The 15334-nt window shown below is 37.8% G+C and overlaps 1 protein-coding gene across 1 annotated transcript; it reads left to right on the forward strand.

Moving 5' to 3' along the window:
* The first annotated feature begins 476 nt into the window (after positions 1–476).
* CCT8 (chaperonin containing TCP1 subunit 8) lies at positions 477–14481 on the forward strand. The gene is given in 16 exon segments (XM_043448661.1): positions 477–649; positions 3026–3116; positions 3810–3889; positions 5428–5577; positions 6047–6227; positions 6340–6401; positions 7313–7450; positions 8311–8489; positions 9204–9270; positions 9347–9356; positions 9359–9433; positions 9525–9640; positions 10375–10446; positions 10527–10691; positions 10978–11097; positions 14252–14481. Coding segments are annotated over 16 exon segments (1644 nt in total). The 5' UTR covers positions 477–589; the 3' UTR covers positions 14330–14481.
* The last annotated feature ends 853 nt before the right edge of the window (positions 14482–15334 follow it).

The raw sequence follows: 15334 nt of genomic DNA on the forward strand, positions 1-15334 counted from the left end.
GCACTCAGTACGTAGTTTTCCTTTCAGATTTGCATTTATCACCTTCAAGTCCCCAGAGATGCTACAGCGCCCAATTCTGAGCCCAAGTTCAACCACAGATTTGGAGGATGAAGGCAGGTGTTCGGCCTCGGAAAAAAAGGGGTGCCCACCTGGCTGATATCGTGGGGAGCTCTGGAAGATTTTCAAGGAAGCTACTCTTGGAAGGCGTGGCAAAACTCAAGGACAAAACTGACAAAATTCAAAAGTCCCCACCACAGAGCCTATGCGTCTAAGCGAACTGAATATCCGGGAGCGAGCCACATCCGCCAGGCAGCCTACGCGTGCGTCGGCCGGAAGACAGAAAGCCCAGCCCGATCGAGCCGCCCCATCGATCGAGCAGATCGAGAATCGTCAACTCAGTTCTGGCGACGCGAACTGCTCCTTCTCGCGAGGGTTCAGACCAGGCCGCCGGGGGAAGGGGCGGGCCCGGCTGAAGAGAAAGGAGGAGCGTGAGGCTGCCGCACGCTACGTTCCCAGGAGGCTGTGCGCGCCTCTCGCTTCCTCCGGGATCTTCTGAGAGGGCGCGTGAACGGCTCTCTGCAGACTGGTCATGGCGCTTCACGTCCCCAAGGCCCCGGGCTTTGCCCAGATGCTCAAGGAGGGAGCGAAGGTAAGAAAACGAGGAAGGGGGGATGAGGTGGGAGAGCCGCGGCGGCCGCAGCCAAGAAAAGAAGCCTACGAACGGGCCCGGCGTGCCCACCCGACATAGCGGTCGGAGGGAAAGAAGATTCCAGAAAGGGAGGTGTTCTCGGGAGGGCTCGGCCGCGGAGGGCCGTGGGCATTTCGTGGTTTTTTTTTTTTTTTTTTATGGGCCCAGGAGAGGGGGCAAGCGGCCAGAAACGGCGAGTGGGCAACGAGGCCGCAGGCAGCGAGTTCTGTACTTTGTAGCCGCACAGGGTGTGAAGGCCGCTCTTTGCATTTTTCCTCCATCAGTAAAACGAGAGTGAGGAGGATTTCCTTTGGGGGGCGCGAAGTAGGTGAAATAACGTAGGTGAAGGTGCTTTTGAGTACTGCGAAACGGCTCCAGGAGCGGGTGGTCCGGGGAGGAGAGGGACGAGGCAACTCTTGCAAATGAGAAACGATGGGCTCTCTATTTAGTTCGCAGAAATAGTGTATTATGGTAGGATAAACCTTAGTTACAATCCCAATGGGTTCTGGTCTGATCTTAGCCAGCTTGAGGTAAAACTTAACCCTCTGGGTCTTGCTTTCCTCATCTTTCAATTGGGGAGATTGGACGGAAAGAGTTGTAACCCACAGGGTAAAGTGACACCCTGACCTAAGTAAAGCCTTTGTTTTTCGGCGAGATCTTGAAAGTAATTTTAACAGCATGGTTTTTTAAAAAAAAAAAAAAGTCTTAGACGCACTACTGTTAAATGTGTCTTTTATGTTCAATTAGTTGTGTTCCCTATTGTCTCCCAGACTTTCTGTGCTTAAAGGAATGTAGATAGCGTGGTTCCATTTGTGGTAACAGTTTGAGGGAACTAGGTTTCTTGTTGGCAAGGATGCACTTTGGGGATAACGTGACTCTATTAGGTAAGGAGGTTTACTGTAAGAATTGGTGAAAGAGCTTTGCTGAAAATGACATGAACTCACTTTTTTAAAAAGCCTGGGAAGTGTCAATATTTTTTTATTCTTCTGAGGCAGAAATAATAAGTGACCAAATAAGCAAAAAGGATAATTTCAAATAATGATAAAGGAAATTGAAAGTGCACCCCAAAAAAAAATTAAAAAGGAAAGTTTGGGGTAGAACAATAAATGAAATGTTAAGGAAAGAACTCTCAGCTCTGTGCTTAGTGGCCAAGATTAAAGGCAGAAATGTTTCAGGCTAAGGGACCAAATTCTGAGGATGAAGTGAGTTTGACATCTTAAAACAGTGGTAAGAGATAAAATTAGAAGAGTTGTTGGCAAGGATTAGAGGGTGTAGGACCTTGTAGCCCTCACAGGGGATTTACATTTTATCCTAAGAGTGAGGGGAAGTCTTTGAACCGTTGGGTAGGGTCTGATTTATGGTCAGAGGTGACTGTTCCTCAGAGAATGGGAGTGAGGGAAAAGGAGTATAAGGCAGTTTTGTCTGTCTGCTATGATGGAAATGTTCTAAATCAGCATTATCCAGTGTGGTATCCACTAGTCACATGTAGCTACTGGGCAGTTGAACTGTGTCTTTTGAGGGATTGTGTTTTCAATTAATGCAATTAGTGCAATTGTGAGACTTGAGTTTTTAATTAATTACTTAAATTTTAAATAACCACTTGTGGCAGTTGCCTACTCTGTCAGGCAAAGCAGCTCTTAAAAAATGTTCACATGAACAGTAGGCTCTTGAAATTTATCTGAGACTGCCAAGTAAATCCCATGGCTAAAAGAAGTTCATTGTAAAACTTGAAAATTTGAGTACTGTGAGCAGTTCAGTTTTCAGTGTATACACATTGGAATTAATGTGTACAAATGAGCAGTTTGTTTCAGTTCAAATGAGAATTCAAAATCTGTATGCTTTAGTTCTAAAAATGTATAAGGTAAATATGTTAATTCCCTCTGAATATAGACCTGTTGACTCTACAATGCTCAGGTTTTATCACATTCATACCACATGTCAGCTTTTAGAAAGAATTGGTAGACTCTGGAAAGGTATTTTTAAATAATCTGCAGTGGTTCATATGCTTTCTCTAATCAGTCTTAGCGCTCTTCTCTGTACTTGTCAGCACACTTTTAAAAAATTATAGGCTTTATGTTTTGATGTGTAAGTAGGTACCCATGGTCACTAAAAATGTCATGCTTTATTCATTCAATTAGTGGACAAATCTATGGATCATAGATTACAGTGGTATCTGTGGTATCATAGGAACACTGAACACCATGCTTTACATACATCAGTCTTGCTTGATAGTATCAGCAGTCTTTTGAGACAGGTACTGTTCTACTACTCCCGTTTTACAGATGAAGAAATTATTGAGATTCACTGTCCTGCCTAATCAGAAGTTTTCTTCTCCAGCATTTTTCAGGGTTAGAAGAGGCTGTGTACAGGAACATACAGGCTTGCAAGGAGCTGGCCCAGACAACTCGCACAGCATACGGACCAAATGGTAATTTCTAAATTCATGTTTTAAAAAATACAGGACTATGATAGAATTTTGTGTAATAGTTCCTTGAAACTTGTTTGAGGATAGTATATGTAAATTGAGAGTTTTAGCCATAATACAGTGTGGCGTTGAAAATAACTCCTGTACAGTTTTTCTAATCTTTAATCAGCAGTTCAGATCTTTTTAGAAAAGTTGGAATCGAAATGTTACTTTTTGTCCTACTGAGAGGATAGAAAAGTTAGGTGCTTTCACCTTTGAGGTAGTACCTAGTGTTCATTGTTACAGCTGTGGAATGGTTCTCTTACGTAAAATGACATAATTTAAGAGAGAAAAATTGTCTCTTGCTTCCCACCATCAACTGAATTAATTGATACAAATTTATGAAATAAGCAAAACAAATATATTTTCAAGTAAATAATTTTAGTCTTTGTACATGTCAATATAATTTAAATTGAACAAAAAATATGAAATTGGCAGGAAAGAAAGAATACAGGTGTGCAGGCAGGGGAAGCCATTGGGCTGTGGCTTTAAGAATAGGTAGTATGTTTTGAGTTCTTACAACGTTATTTCAAGGAATGGATAGCAAATTTGTGTTTCTTTTTTTTTTTTTTAATTTGTGTTTCTTGACTGGATTTTCTTTGGTGTCTGGAGAACGGTTTGAGTGATGATGGATTTCTTTTTCTAACTATTTTTGAGGAATGAACAAAATGGTTATCAACCACCTGGAGAAGTTGTTTGTGACAAATGATGCAGCGACTATTTTAAGAGAGCTAGAAGTAAGTTATTTCTTTTAAAAACCCAAGAAATGTTTTGGTGATGTGAAAAATTCAGTGTATTCTAACATCGAATAACCTTTATTTCATTCACATTGGATAATAAGGAGTTTTTTTTTTTTTTTTAATTCCCAACTTGAAAAGTCATTCTATAGATATTCCTAATTATAGAGAATCCTCTATGTTTAAGATCTTTGCTCCTGTTAAAATTTTCTGTAATTTATGGAGAGATTAGTTGTTATAAAATATACATACATATTTGCTGATACCATCAAATTGAATGTTGTCTTCTTTAGAGCGTGATGCTAAAGTGAATTATTCCATAATGTAGAAACAGCTGATACTTTAAGATGGGTTTGTTTTAATTGTGTTTGTGAAATTAAATCAGTTGGTGGAATTTTGTTTTGTTCACCTACAGTTTTGATGGTATAGAGTCTGTAGAATAGATAACTGCCACCAGGTTTATGAGGACAGTCTGGCGCCTGATCACACATGGAGAACCACTCCTCAGCCAGCTGCTAATTGAAGGATATGTTCGGTCTCAGGGAATTTTTCTTAAAGCACCAGGATTAATTCTTCAGTCAGAACTCCGTAGATAAGTTAACGTTACTCCAGCTTCTTAAATAATGATATGAGAGTGTCACTTGTCAGTTGTGTCCGACTCTTTGTGACCCCATGGACTATAGCCCACCATGGGATTCTTCAGACAGGAATACTGGAGTGGGTTACCGTGCCCTAACCCAGGGATCGAACCTGGGTCTCCCACATGGCAGGCAGATTCTTTACCATCTGAGCCACAAGGGAAGCCCAAATAATGATACAGTGTTAAAGTAGTAATATTGAACAAAACAGATCCACGAGATAGCTGTGGAGGGACTTGTCATTGTGAAGGTTAACATTGTACTCCGTGATGTTCTCAGAAGTTATTTAAGTATGATGGGGCTGTTGTCTTCATAATAAACCAGTGTCAGCTATTTAGTTTTCTCAGTGCTGTCAGTTGTCACTCCTTACTTATTCCTTTAAAAAGCATCTTAAATTCTAGGGAAGGACCACTTAAAATTATGATACACTTTAAGAATATTTTATATTTTTCTTTTTTTAGACCATAATTGATAACCCCTTTCAATGAGGATATACATAAATATTGAAACTTACCACCAAGCTAAATGACATCTACTTTAGCACTTCTGAAGCCTTTTTTTAAAAGTGCCTTAGGTTGGAATTACTTTGTTTTTTAATTTAGTGAACTTGTAATAGTGTTAGGAACCTTATGTATACAGTGTACATACTGAGTGACTGACCATTGAAAGAAAGTGCCCTGTGAAGTTACTGTCATTTATGGTGGTGCATTCGTGCTGATGGGTGTAAGGGGACCTGGATTGTCTTCTTGTGACCACACTACAGGTGGGATCAGAAGAGTTACCTGACCCATAAGAGATTGGAGTCTGTTAATTTAAGAAGAAATGGAAAGGAAAATTTTCGTATTGCTTTAAGGGTCAGATGTTTTAACTTGCTATTTAAATTCGAACGTCTTCTACCAGGTGCAACATCCTGCTGCAAAAATGATTGTGATGGCCTCTCACATGCAAGAGCAAGAGGTTGGAGATGGCACAAACTTTGTTCTGGTTTTTGCTGGAGCTCTCCTGGAATTAGCTGAAGAGCTTCTCAGACTTGGCCTGTCGGTTTCAGAGGTGAGTGACCATTTTAAAACCTACCCCTGTTTCAAATTTGCTTATGTATGTATACCTACTGTTTCAAACTTAAGTCAGTACTACAGTTATAGCCAATACTGAGCACTTTTCTCTGTGTCAGGCTTTGTGGTACATGTACTTCCCATGCAATGTCTCATTCGGTCCTTACAAAACGCCTCTGAGTGGGGCCTATTAAAAGTAATCCCAATTTGTTTCAGATAAGGAAAAGGAGCCTTAAGTTAGAAAAACCTTGCTCGAGTAGCTAGTAATGGCAGTTGGGTTTCAAATGTGGGCTGTCACCAAAGCCTACACTCTTAAATAGTAGGCTTTGCCGTGAATGTTACTCTGGGAGTGTGCTTTGTCTTTTTCTATTGAAAATACCATATCCATTGGGTTATCAAAATGAGATACTTTAAGACATGTCAAAATTACGTCCTTTGAGGAAGTATTTTTGCTCTTTACATTTAAGGTCATAGAAGGCTATGAAATAGCCTGCAAAAAAGCTCATGAGATTCTTCCTGACTTGGTATGTTGTTCTGCAAAAAATCTACGGGATGTTGAAGAAGTGTCATCTCTACTTCATACCTCCGTAATGAGTAAACAATATGGTAATGAAGTGTTTCTGGCCAAGCTTATAGCTCAGGCATGTGGTGAGTATGTATCAGTAAATGAAAAAATCCAAAATTAAAATGTCTTCATGTGGCTAAGATATTTTCTCTGTTTTCCCAATATATCTTTTGATATGTCTTGGTTTCTTAACAGTATCCATTTTTCCTGACTCTGGCCATTTCAATGTTGATAACATCAGAGTTTGTAAGATTCTGGTAAGTTCAGAAATGCATCAGTGTTATCTAGATAGGTCTTTTTTTTTTTTTCCCCCTTAGCCAAAAAAAAATTTGTTAATCTAAATTTTACCCCGTAAGTTTTAGACACTTGCGACTTTCCTGCCTTCATTGTAAGATTTTGATCTTGCTAGATTGTAATACTACTAGTTCGAATTTAAAAGGATATTGACATATTCTTAAGTCATCATTTTTCCGTAACAGTTGAAAGGTTTAGTGCATAAACAAAGTACTAATTATTGGCACTCTTCATATATGCTGACTTATAAAATGAGCTTAGAAGGCAATTTTGCAGGTGGTTCAAGTTTTTCTGTTGCTGTATAATAAAATTCATACTTTTAATGTTAATATCTAAAGGGATATATTTGGTAAAAATTGTGATTGATACAGTAAAACATATAACTATTGGTTTTACACATTGACATGTGATTGTTAATGTGGTCAAGTTTAACTTACATAAGTACATGCATTAGCTGTATGTGTTAATATACGTGCTGTGTATTCTGACTATCCATACACTGCCTCCCCTTCCCTGTTATTACCTGGTGTGCGTGTGAAATCAGAAACTTGGCTTTGATCCCTGTTCTGTCCCTGTCACTAACAGTCCAGCCTGGTACATTGGTGCTGAGTGAATGAATGGTTTAGAGCAGTTGTCCTTTGATTTTTCCCCAAGTATGCTGCAGGATCTAGGTCTGTAACTGTAGCTCATTGCCACAGTGATCCCTGCAATGAACAGACTGGTGTGTTTTAATGTCTACCACTGTATCATCCCCAAGAGTCACTGCTTTGCTGTAGTACATTATTTAGTAATGAATATTTTTGGTACATGCAGAAGCAGGCAATTATCCCTGATGTCATGAAATCATTGATGATTTTGGTATCCAACTCCTCAGGGCTCTGGTGTGCATTCCTCTTCAGTATTGCATGGCATGGTTTTTAAGAAGGAAACTGAAGGTGATGTAACATCTGTCAAAGATGCAAAAATAGCAGTGTACTCTTGTCCTTTTGATGGCATGATAACAGAAACTAAGGTATGTAGATTTCAGAATCTTGAAGGTGAAAATTTGGGCTTCCTTTTCAGATAGTCTTAATGATTCTAACATTTTGAGGTGGAGTTTGCTCTTAATCCAGTGAATATGGCATAATTACTGAAAACTGCAGGCTTGTGTCTATTTTTTAGTTAGATTTATATTGAATATCTAATTCACGTACTAAATAAGTGAAACTTGAGATGGTGACACAGTATTGTTTACAGTCTAAACAAACAGTTCTTGACTTCTAGTAGAACTTAACACATTCAGCGGGTTAAATGTTCAGTGAAAAAATGTATTTGCGTGCTGTTCATTGCAGTTTTTTAAATAACATTGAAATTCTGTAGCATCCTGAAACAAAAATAAGTTAACATAATTTGAAGTTAGTAACAGTTACAATTTGAAGTTTGTATTTGAAAATACATACTAAGAAGTCTGAAGTTTATACATCACTGTTGATTTCATCGCTGGAATTTTTAAAGTTATACAGATTTGGGGTGGGATGGGCCTGGTCATTTAGTCCACATTTTAGAAAAAGTTTGAGAACCACAGTGTTGTTTTGGTACACTAATTGACATCAGAAGACAGACGTCAGGACTCCTGCCTGACATCTCATAGTTTAGAATTTCTCTAATTTTTCCATGAAAAGTGCCTGTCAGAGAGCAAATATGTTAGTGCTGAGTGTGGCGGAGGGAGAGGTTGTTTGTCTAGGAGCAAGCTGCATTTCTGTTAGTTTCATACAGATTTTGTATTGTTTCATAATATGTGCATGTTTAAATTGTTTCTTTAATGTTATTCTGTGACTTTGAACACCGAAGTGATGAAATGGTTTTAAAGAAAATCTTTGCTTATTTTGCTAGGGAACAGTGTTGATAAAGAGTGCTGAAGAATTGATGAATTTTAGTAAGGGAGAAGAAAATCTCATGGATGCGCAAGTCAAAGCTATTGCTGATACTGGTGCAAATGTCGTAGTAACGGGTGGCAGAGTGGCAGACATGGCTCTTCACTATGCAAACAAATACAATATCATGTTGGTGAGGTAAGAGAGGACTGCATTCTGTTACTCCAGATTGTAAATGACTTTGGATGGTGAAACAGTGAACAAATAAATTCAGCACACCATAAAGACTGTTAAGAGTGTTAAAAGGGGGAAGTATGAGGTATTAGATAATGTAGCACGTGGACTTCACTTGGTCTAGGGAAACAGGAAACATTTCTGAGCAAATATACCTTTAGACTGAGAGCTGAAGGACCAGTTAACAGGTGTTATTGAAGAGGGAGAAGGAAGAGTGTTCCAGGCAAGAGGAAGAGCTTAAGAGACCAGACACAAATCTGGTACACACTGTTAGCTAGAGTGTGGGGGTAGGAACATAACTTTGTTTATGAATTACACTGGATAACTTAACCGTTCCCACGGTTCTTAGTATAATGTGCAGAGGAAATCACTGTTCTCTTTCTCACAGAACATTCAGTTGCCCAAAGTATAGCAAAAGTTTTCTATGTGCCAGGGCTTCCTTTGTGTTTTACAACTACAAACCCTTGACATCCTAAGGAGACTTGGGAACTTTGTCAGTTCTACAGTAATTTCATAAACATAAGTGGCTGGATTGCACAGTGCAGTCCAGACCTATTCTGAGCTTGAACCTTCAGGGAAGAAAGAGGGTGACTTGAGGCCCTGTGAACAGTTTCCTGTTTAATATCTTGTGTTTTACTAGTGTGTCTCCTATTAAGGTGTTTGTTTTGTTTTTTAAAGGCTGAACTCAAAGTGGGATCTCAGAAGATTATGCAAAACAGTTGGTGCTACAGCTCTTCCTAGATTGGTATGTATTTTGGGCACTATTAAAAGATAGTCGAACCTATTCAAATTACTTTATTACAAGAATCATTTTCTCACAGAATCCTCCTGTCTTGAAGAAATGGGACATTGTGACAGTGTTTACCTGTCAGAGGTTGGAGATACACAAGTGGTTGTGTTTAAGCATGGTGAGTAGTCATGGTAAAATGTACGTATGTGATGTGTAGGGAGCTCATTTTCTTTTACTAATCTCCTAATATATATTTAATTTATTGACAGAAAAGGAAGATGGTGCCATTTCTACCATAGTCCTTCGAGGCTCTACAGACAACCTGATGGATGATATAGAGAGGGCAGTAGATGATGGTGTTAATACTTTCAAAGTTCTCACAAGGGTCAGTATGAGCATTCATCGTAACTTAGTATTTTTTTTTTTTTTTTTTTTTGTCTTCTTATGACATCTTTATTCATGATAGTGCTAAACTGGAAATGATCCAAATGTTCATCAACTTGTAACTGAATAAATATTGTAGGATTCTAATTAACAAAAAAAGAACAAACTTCTGATATATGCTGCTATGTAACTTAGTAATTTTAAGTCCTCAGAAACACAATTGGCAGACTCCTAAACGTCTTGAGAACTTCAAAATGAAAAACATGAGTGGCTTGTGTAAAGCACAGCACCTTTTTCTGTAAGACTCCATTTAAGTGTTTATTGCTGATGGATTTTCTTAAATGAAATATGAAAAGAAACAGCAAATCAAGGCTTCCTTTTTTAACTGTCGTGAAGAGTTTATGGTGGTTTTTCTTCTATTACATTTCAGTTTCCTTTTCAGTAAATTGTTAGTGCTGAATCTGTGAAAATGTAGATAATTACAGTGTTGTTCCCATTCTTCACTTTGATTCTTTTTCATATACGAGACCCTACAGTGAGGTAAGATAGCTTGTCCAAATCATTCCATTTTTTAATTGGAATTGGAATTTTATAAAATTTGTAATTGAATCAGATTTAAAGCTCTTAAGTTTGGTGGAGTACTGGAATCTGAAAAGATTTAGAAAACTGGAAATTGCTTCTTGGTGACTTGTTTTTTTAAACAACATTTAAACGTTAAACATTTAAACGTTATAGGATAAACGTCTTGTACCTGGAGGTGGAGCAACAGAAATTGAATTAGCCAAACAGATCACATCATATGGAGAGGTATATGGTTTTCTGTGTATAAACTGACTTTCTTGTTGTTGTTTGAATAAAATTGAGTAACTAGCACATTTTTGTTTTAGACGTGTCCTGGACTTGAACAGTATGCCATTAAGAAGTTTGCGGAGGCATTTGAAGCTATTCCCCGGGCACTGGCAGAAAACTCTGGAGTTAAGGCCAATGAAGTAATCTCTAAACTCTATGCAGTACATCAAGAAGGAAATAAAAACGTTGGATTAGATATTGAGGTATTTGGGAGAAAAAAAAAAGTGAACTTTATTTTGTGAATGTACAACATAACATTAAAAGGAAGATAAGAGAATGTTCTGATTTGTGAGCACAGGATTTTCTTAACAGCTTTTTCAGTTTGTCTGATAATTTAGTTATCCTTCTGCTTTATAGTGTATATAGGGTAGTACTTTTGCCTAGCTACTTATTCTAGTTTTTATATAAGTAGCACTTTATATTATTGAGTGTAAATATTTTCACATAAACCTTTAGAATGAAAGCATAAAAACAGTTCTGTGTTGACAGGCTGAAGTTCCTGCTGTAAAGGACATGTTGGAAGCTGGTGTTCTAGATACTTACCTGGGAAAATACTGGGCTATAAAACTGGCTACTAATGCTGCCGTCACTGTTCTCAGAGTGGATCAGGTGAGTGAGAAATTAAATACTGATCTTTAAAAATACTAGTTTTTATGTAGTTCAAAGTATATTTTCATGGACCTGAAACACAGTTCTCTTCCTATTCAAAGTAAAGTACTCCCCCCCAGCCACCCAAAAAAGTTTTGTTTCTCTATTATAGTTTTACATTTTATTGAAAGTATTTTAAAAGTATCTTTCTAATGAGAGACTCCTTTGCCACTTGGGAAGTGAAATGGGTAAAATAAATCTCATTTAGATTCATAGTTTTCAAGACTTTTTTTTCCCTTAAAACCCTTTTTAAGAGGAAGTTCCTTATGGAATATGGAAGGGTCATAAAAGCCTGAAGCAGACATTGCAGACTACAGTATTCTCTAACTTGTTTGCAGTTTTGCTTTCTGTGGTTTCATTTTACCCACAAGTCATCTGTTATGCCAGACACTGTATGGAAAATTCTAGAAAAATGTAATTCATATATTTCAAATTGTACACCGTTATCAGTAGCGTGATGAAATCTCATGCTCTCCTGCTTCAGGACATGAACTATTCCTTCATCCAGCATATCCACGCTCTGTACACTCTCTCTTAGCCATTTCAGTGATCAGATCAACAAATTTTACTTCCTGGCCCCAGAGTTGGAGAAGGAGATGGCAACCCACCCCAGTATTCTTGTCTGGAGAATACCATGGACAGAAGAGTCTAGTAGACTACAGTCCATGGGGTCGCAAAGAGTCAGACATGACTGAACTGACTTAGCACACAGTCCCAAAGTACAGGAGTAGTGATGCTGCCAACTTGAATACACTCTTACTGTACCTGATTGATAGACTTGTACGGGTGATAAAAGCAGAGTGTTGTTGATAGACTTGTACGGGTGATAAAAGCAGAGTGTTGTTATATATATAGGGTTCTTACTGTGCTGTTTCAGGCATCCACTCAGGTTCTTGGAAGGCATCTGAGGGGAAATGTCTGGACCACCATCAAGGAAATGTGGAGGTGACAGGGCCTGGTGGTTAAGAGCGTTCTTCTGTGACAAATGTTGTCTTGGGGGTTTTAAGGTCCTCAGGTGTTAAAATTATCATAGTATTTCTGCTAATATTTTTGAGGGATTAGGCAAAGAGGAAAAGTGATGAAGACTATTTCGAATTGAGATAAATCAGAAATCACAATTTTTCAAAAAGGTGTTTTCTAGTACTTAATGAAATCTATTTTCTTACAGAATTCTAGGAGTGATTATTAACCAATGAATAATTTTTAAATATTGAGTAGAAAATTTTAATTGCTAGAGGCACAGTGTAAATCCATTTATGAAAACCATTAAATGAAAACCATGCCGAATTAATCTTGGGACAATCAAATTTTAGGTAGAAATGAAAGGAAAGTTTTACATAGAAATGGAAAGGAGATTGATCTAAGCAAGGACCAGTTGGTTGTAATTATAGCAAAACAGATTTCACTTTGGTAAAGAACTCTTTTCCTAGGTGAGATGACCAGAAATGGAACTGGATATCCATGGACTGGATTTAGTAATCGTGCATTTTTATGTCAGTGCATCATACTGTTTTTAGAAAAAAATGGTTTTGGAGTTTGTAAGCAAAGATAATAGGGGCCCCAAGAAAAAGTAGAAGGAGACAGGAGAAGCTAAATAGACTGAAGCATGGGATAAGCAGCAAATTTTCACAGTCAAAGTTTGTAAGGAATATTTTGCATGTCAGTTAGCCAAGCAAGACAGTAGTGTTAATAACACAAGTGCCTTTCTCACACAGGTACTTCTGATTTTTGGGTTTAACCTAGGAAGGCTGTGTTATGTTTTACCCTAAGGGAGGATGTTCATTGTTTTTGCCATTAGCACTCTGTACATACCTATCTGAGGAACCCATCCAACTGTAATGAGCTTGTACTCTTCAGTATAGTTGTACCTAATTTTGCATAGTATGGATTTTAGAAAAGGACTTGAAAAGTTTTCAGCATTGGACAGTGTAGTAGGGCTGGATTAGTGTTTGTTCAGGTGTTTACTAGTTCTCAAATTGTGCCCTAATCCATAGCATCCTTGTCATCTAACAACTTGTTAAAGATACAAATTCCCAGATCCAGGGAATCAGAAACTCTGGAAAGAGGCCCATCAGTCTGTTATCTTAATTGAAGTATACTTAGGTTCTAAAATTATACTTACTACTTTTAATTCAATCTGAATTTATCCCCAGTTGGTAAAATGTTATTGCAGGACTTTCAAGTTCTTTATGAAAGCAGCTTCTAAAAAGGGATGGGGACGCTATTGAAGGTGGTAGTGAAGATATTTTATGACTTTTCGTTGCATTGAGACTCATGCCAAATTCCTTGATGTTTTATATATATATATATGTATGTACTAATCAGGGATTAAGAGTTCTGCTCTGTGGAAAGCCAACTATGTTTAACTTCTCCCAAATTTATTTGAGCCCAAAGCTGCAACCATCACCTTTTTCTGTTCAAACATAAATCCTTTAAAAAATGCTAGATCTATACTTGTAAAATAGTGGGTAAGTGATTCTAGATAAATGAGGTTTCTGGCATGTAAGTTTCCAGGCAACTAGGTGCTAGGACTTTTGTTTATGAACACAATTCTTGGACTTGAAGGGCTCTCATTTACTAGGAAATAAAGTAAAAGTTGATTATATGAGGTCACTGAATAACTTTTTTCTAGGCTCTCAGGTACTAGGAAATATCATTGTTGAACTTTAATATATATATTTTACCTATCAACGACTTTAGATTATAATGGCAAAACTGGCAGGTGGACCTAAAGCTCCTAAACCACAAGGAAATTGGGATAAAGATGGTTTGCAAGATGAATCTCATATATAAATAGCAAATCAGGTGCCAAACTGATTGATGACAGTGATGCATGCAGATGTTTCTCACATTCTGCACATTGGGTTGTTGAAATGCATGTCTTAGAAGGCCTCCCGCTAATGAATGTGCATTTTGTTGCTGTTAATGTCCACAAAAATGGAAACTCACCTGCTGGATGATAACCAAGATTACGCTAGTGTTCCATATGTGATGTAATAACAGATTGCTCATTGGTGATGATTGCTTAATAACAAAGCAGGCTCAGAAAAATATTCTTTCTATTCATTCTAAAGCTTGAGTTTGTAAGTGTACTCTTGTGAATTTTGTTTTGCAGATCATCATGGCAAAACCAGCAGGTGGGCCCAAGCCTCCAAGTGGAAAGAAAGACTGGGATGATGACCAAAATGACTGAATGGCTTCATTTTTACTGTAGGTGAAGGTTGTATTTGTAGTAGTACTATAGGAATTGCCTGATGTTTTCATATTCTCCTTAAATTAAGAAGTGGTTTGTGTTTGTATCTTGTATCCTTGAATGGATGATACAATAAACATGTTACTGTCGAAGCCTCTTTGTCTGAGGACCACTGTTCTTGGATCTGGATGACCTGTTTTGTGTCAACCTTGTTAATGAAAAACTGTGACACTTAAGGAAAGTCACCCAAGTTATTAGGGGGTCTGTTTGCAGTATAAATCTGGCCTGCTGTTTGTCTTTGTACATAAGTTTTATTGAAACACAGCTGTGATCAAGTATTTACATTCTGTCTATGGCCGCTTTCTACAAGGGAAAGGCAGAGTTGGAGTTATGACAGAAATGAAGTGGCCTGCAAGGGCTCTGAGACATTTACTAATTATAGGAAGTGCTCTATAGGAAGTCTGTCAATCCCTGGACGCAACTGAAAATATGCCTCTTGACGTATAAATTAAGCAAGTCAATTTTTATACGTGGAGGTTTGAAAAAAGCAAAGAACACTGTAAAAAGTAAACTTATTTTACAGAACATGTGCTACTATGTGTTGGTTATATGAGGTCACTGAATAACACTTTTAAACTTTCTTATTTGTTTTTGGCATTTCAAAGGAATTTAGATGCAGTATGGCTGGCTGGGCCTTATATAAACTCATCAAAAGAAATTCTAATAGAGAACCTTACAGGAAGTTTGGACAGTTTTGGTATTCTTAAGGCTCTTAGGATTGTATGTGCCTTGGAAACACTGGCTTGAGTTCAACCAACACCCCAGCATATGCTCACTGCTTGGCATCAGAAGAACTACATGTATGTTACTGCCAAATCAAATACCCTATGGTTATAAAATTAATACTTTTAACTAACACACTTGAAGTTTTGTTAGCCAGAGTCTGAAACTCTTTTTAATGTTTTCTAGTAGTCAGTACAACTACTGATAAAATCTTCTAAGTAA

Source organism: Cervus canadensis, chromosome 27 (assembly GCF_019320065.1).
Source record: "Cervus canadensis isolate Bull #8, Minnesota chromosome 27, ASM1932006v1, whole genome shotgun sequence".
NCBI classification, from domain to species: Eukaryota; Metazoa; Chordata; class Mammalia; order Artiodactyla; family Cervidae; genus Cervus; species Cervus canadensis.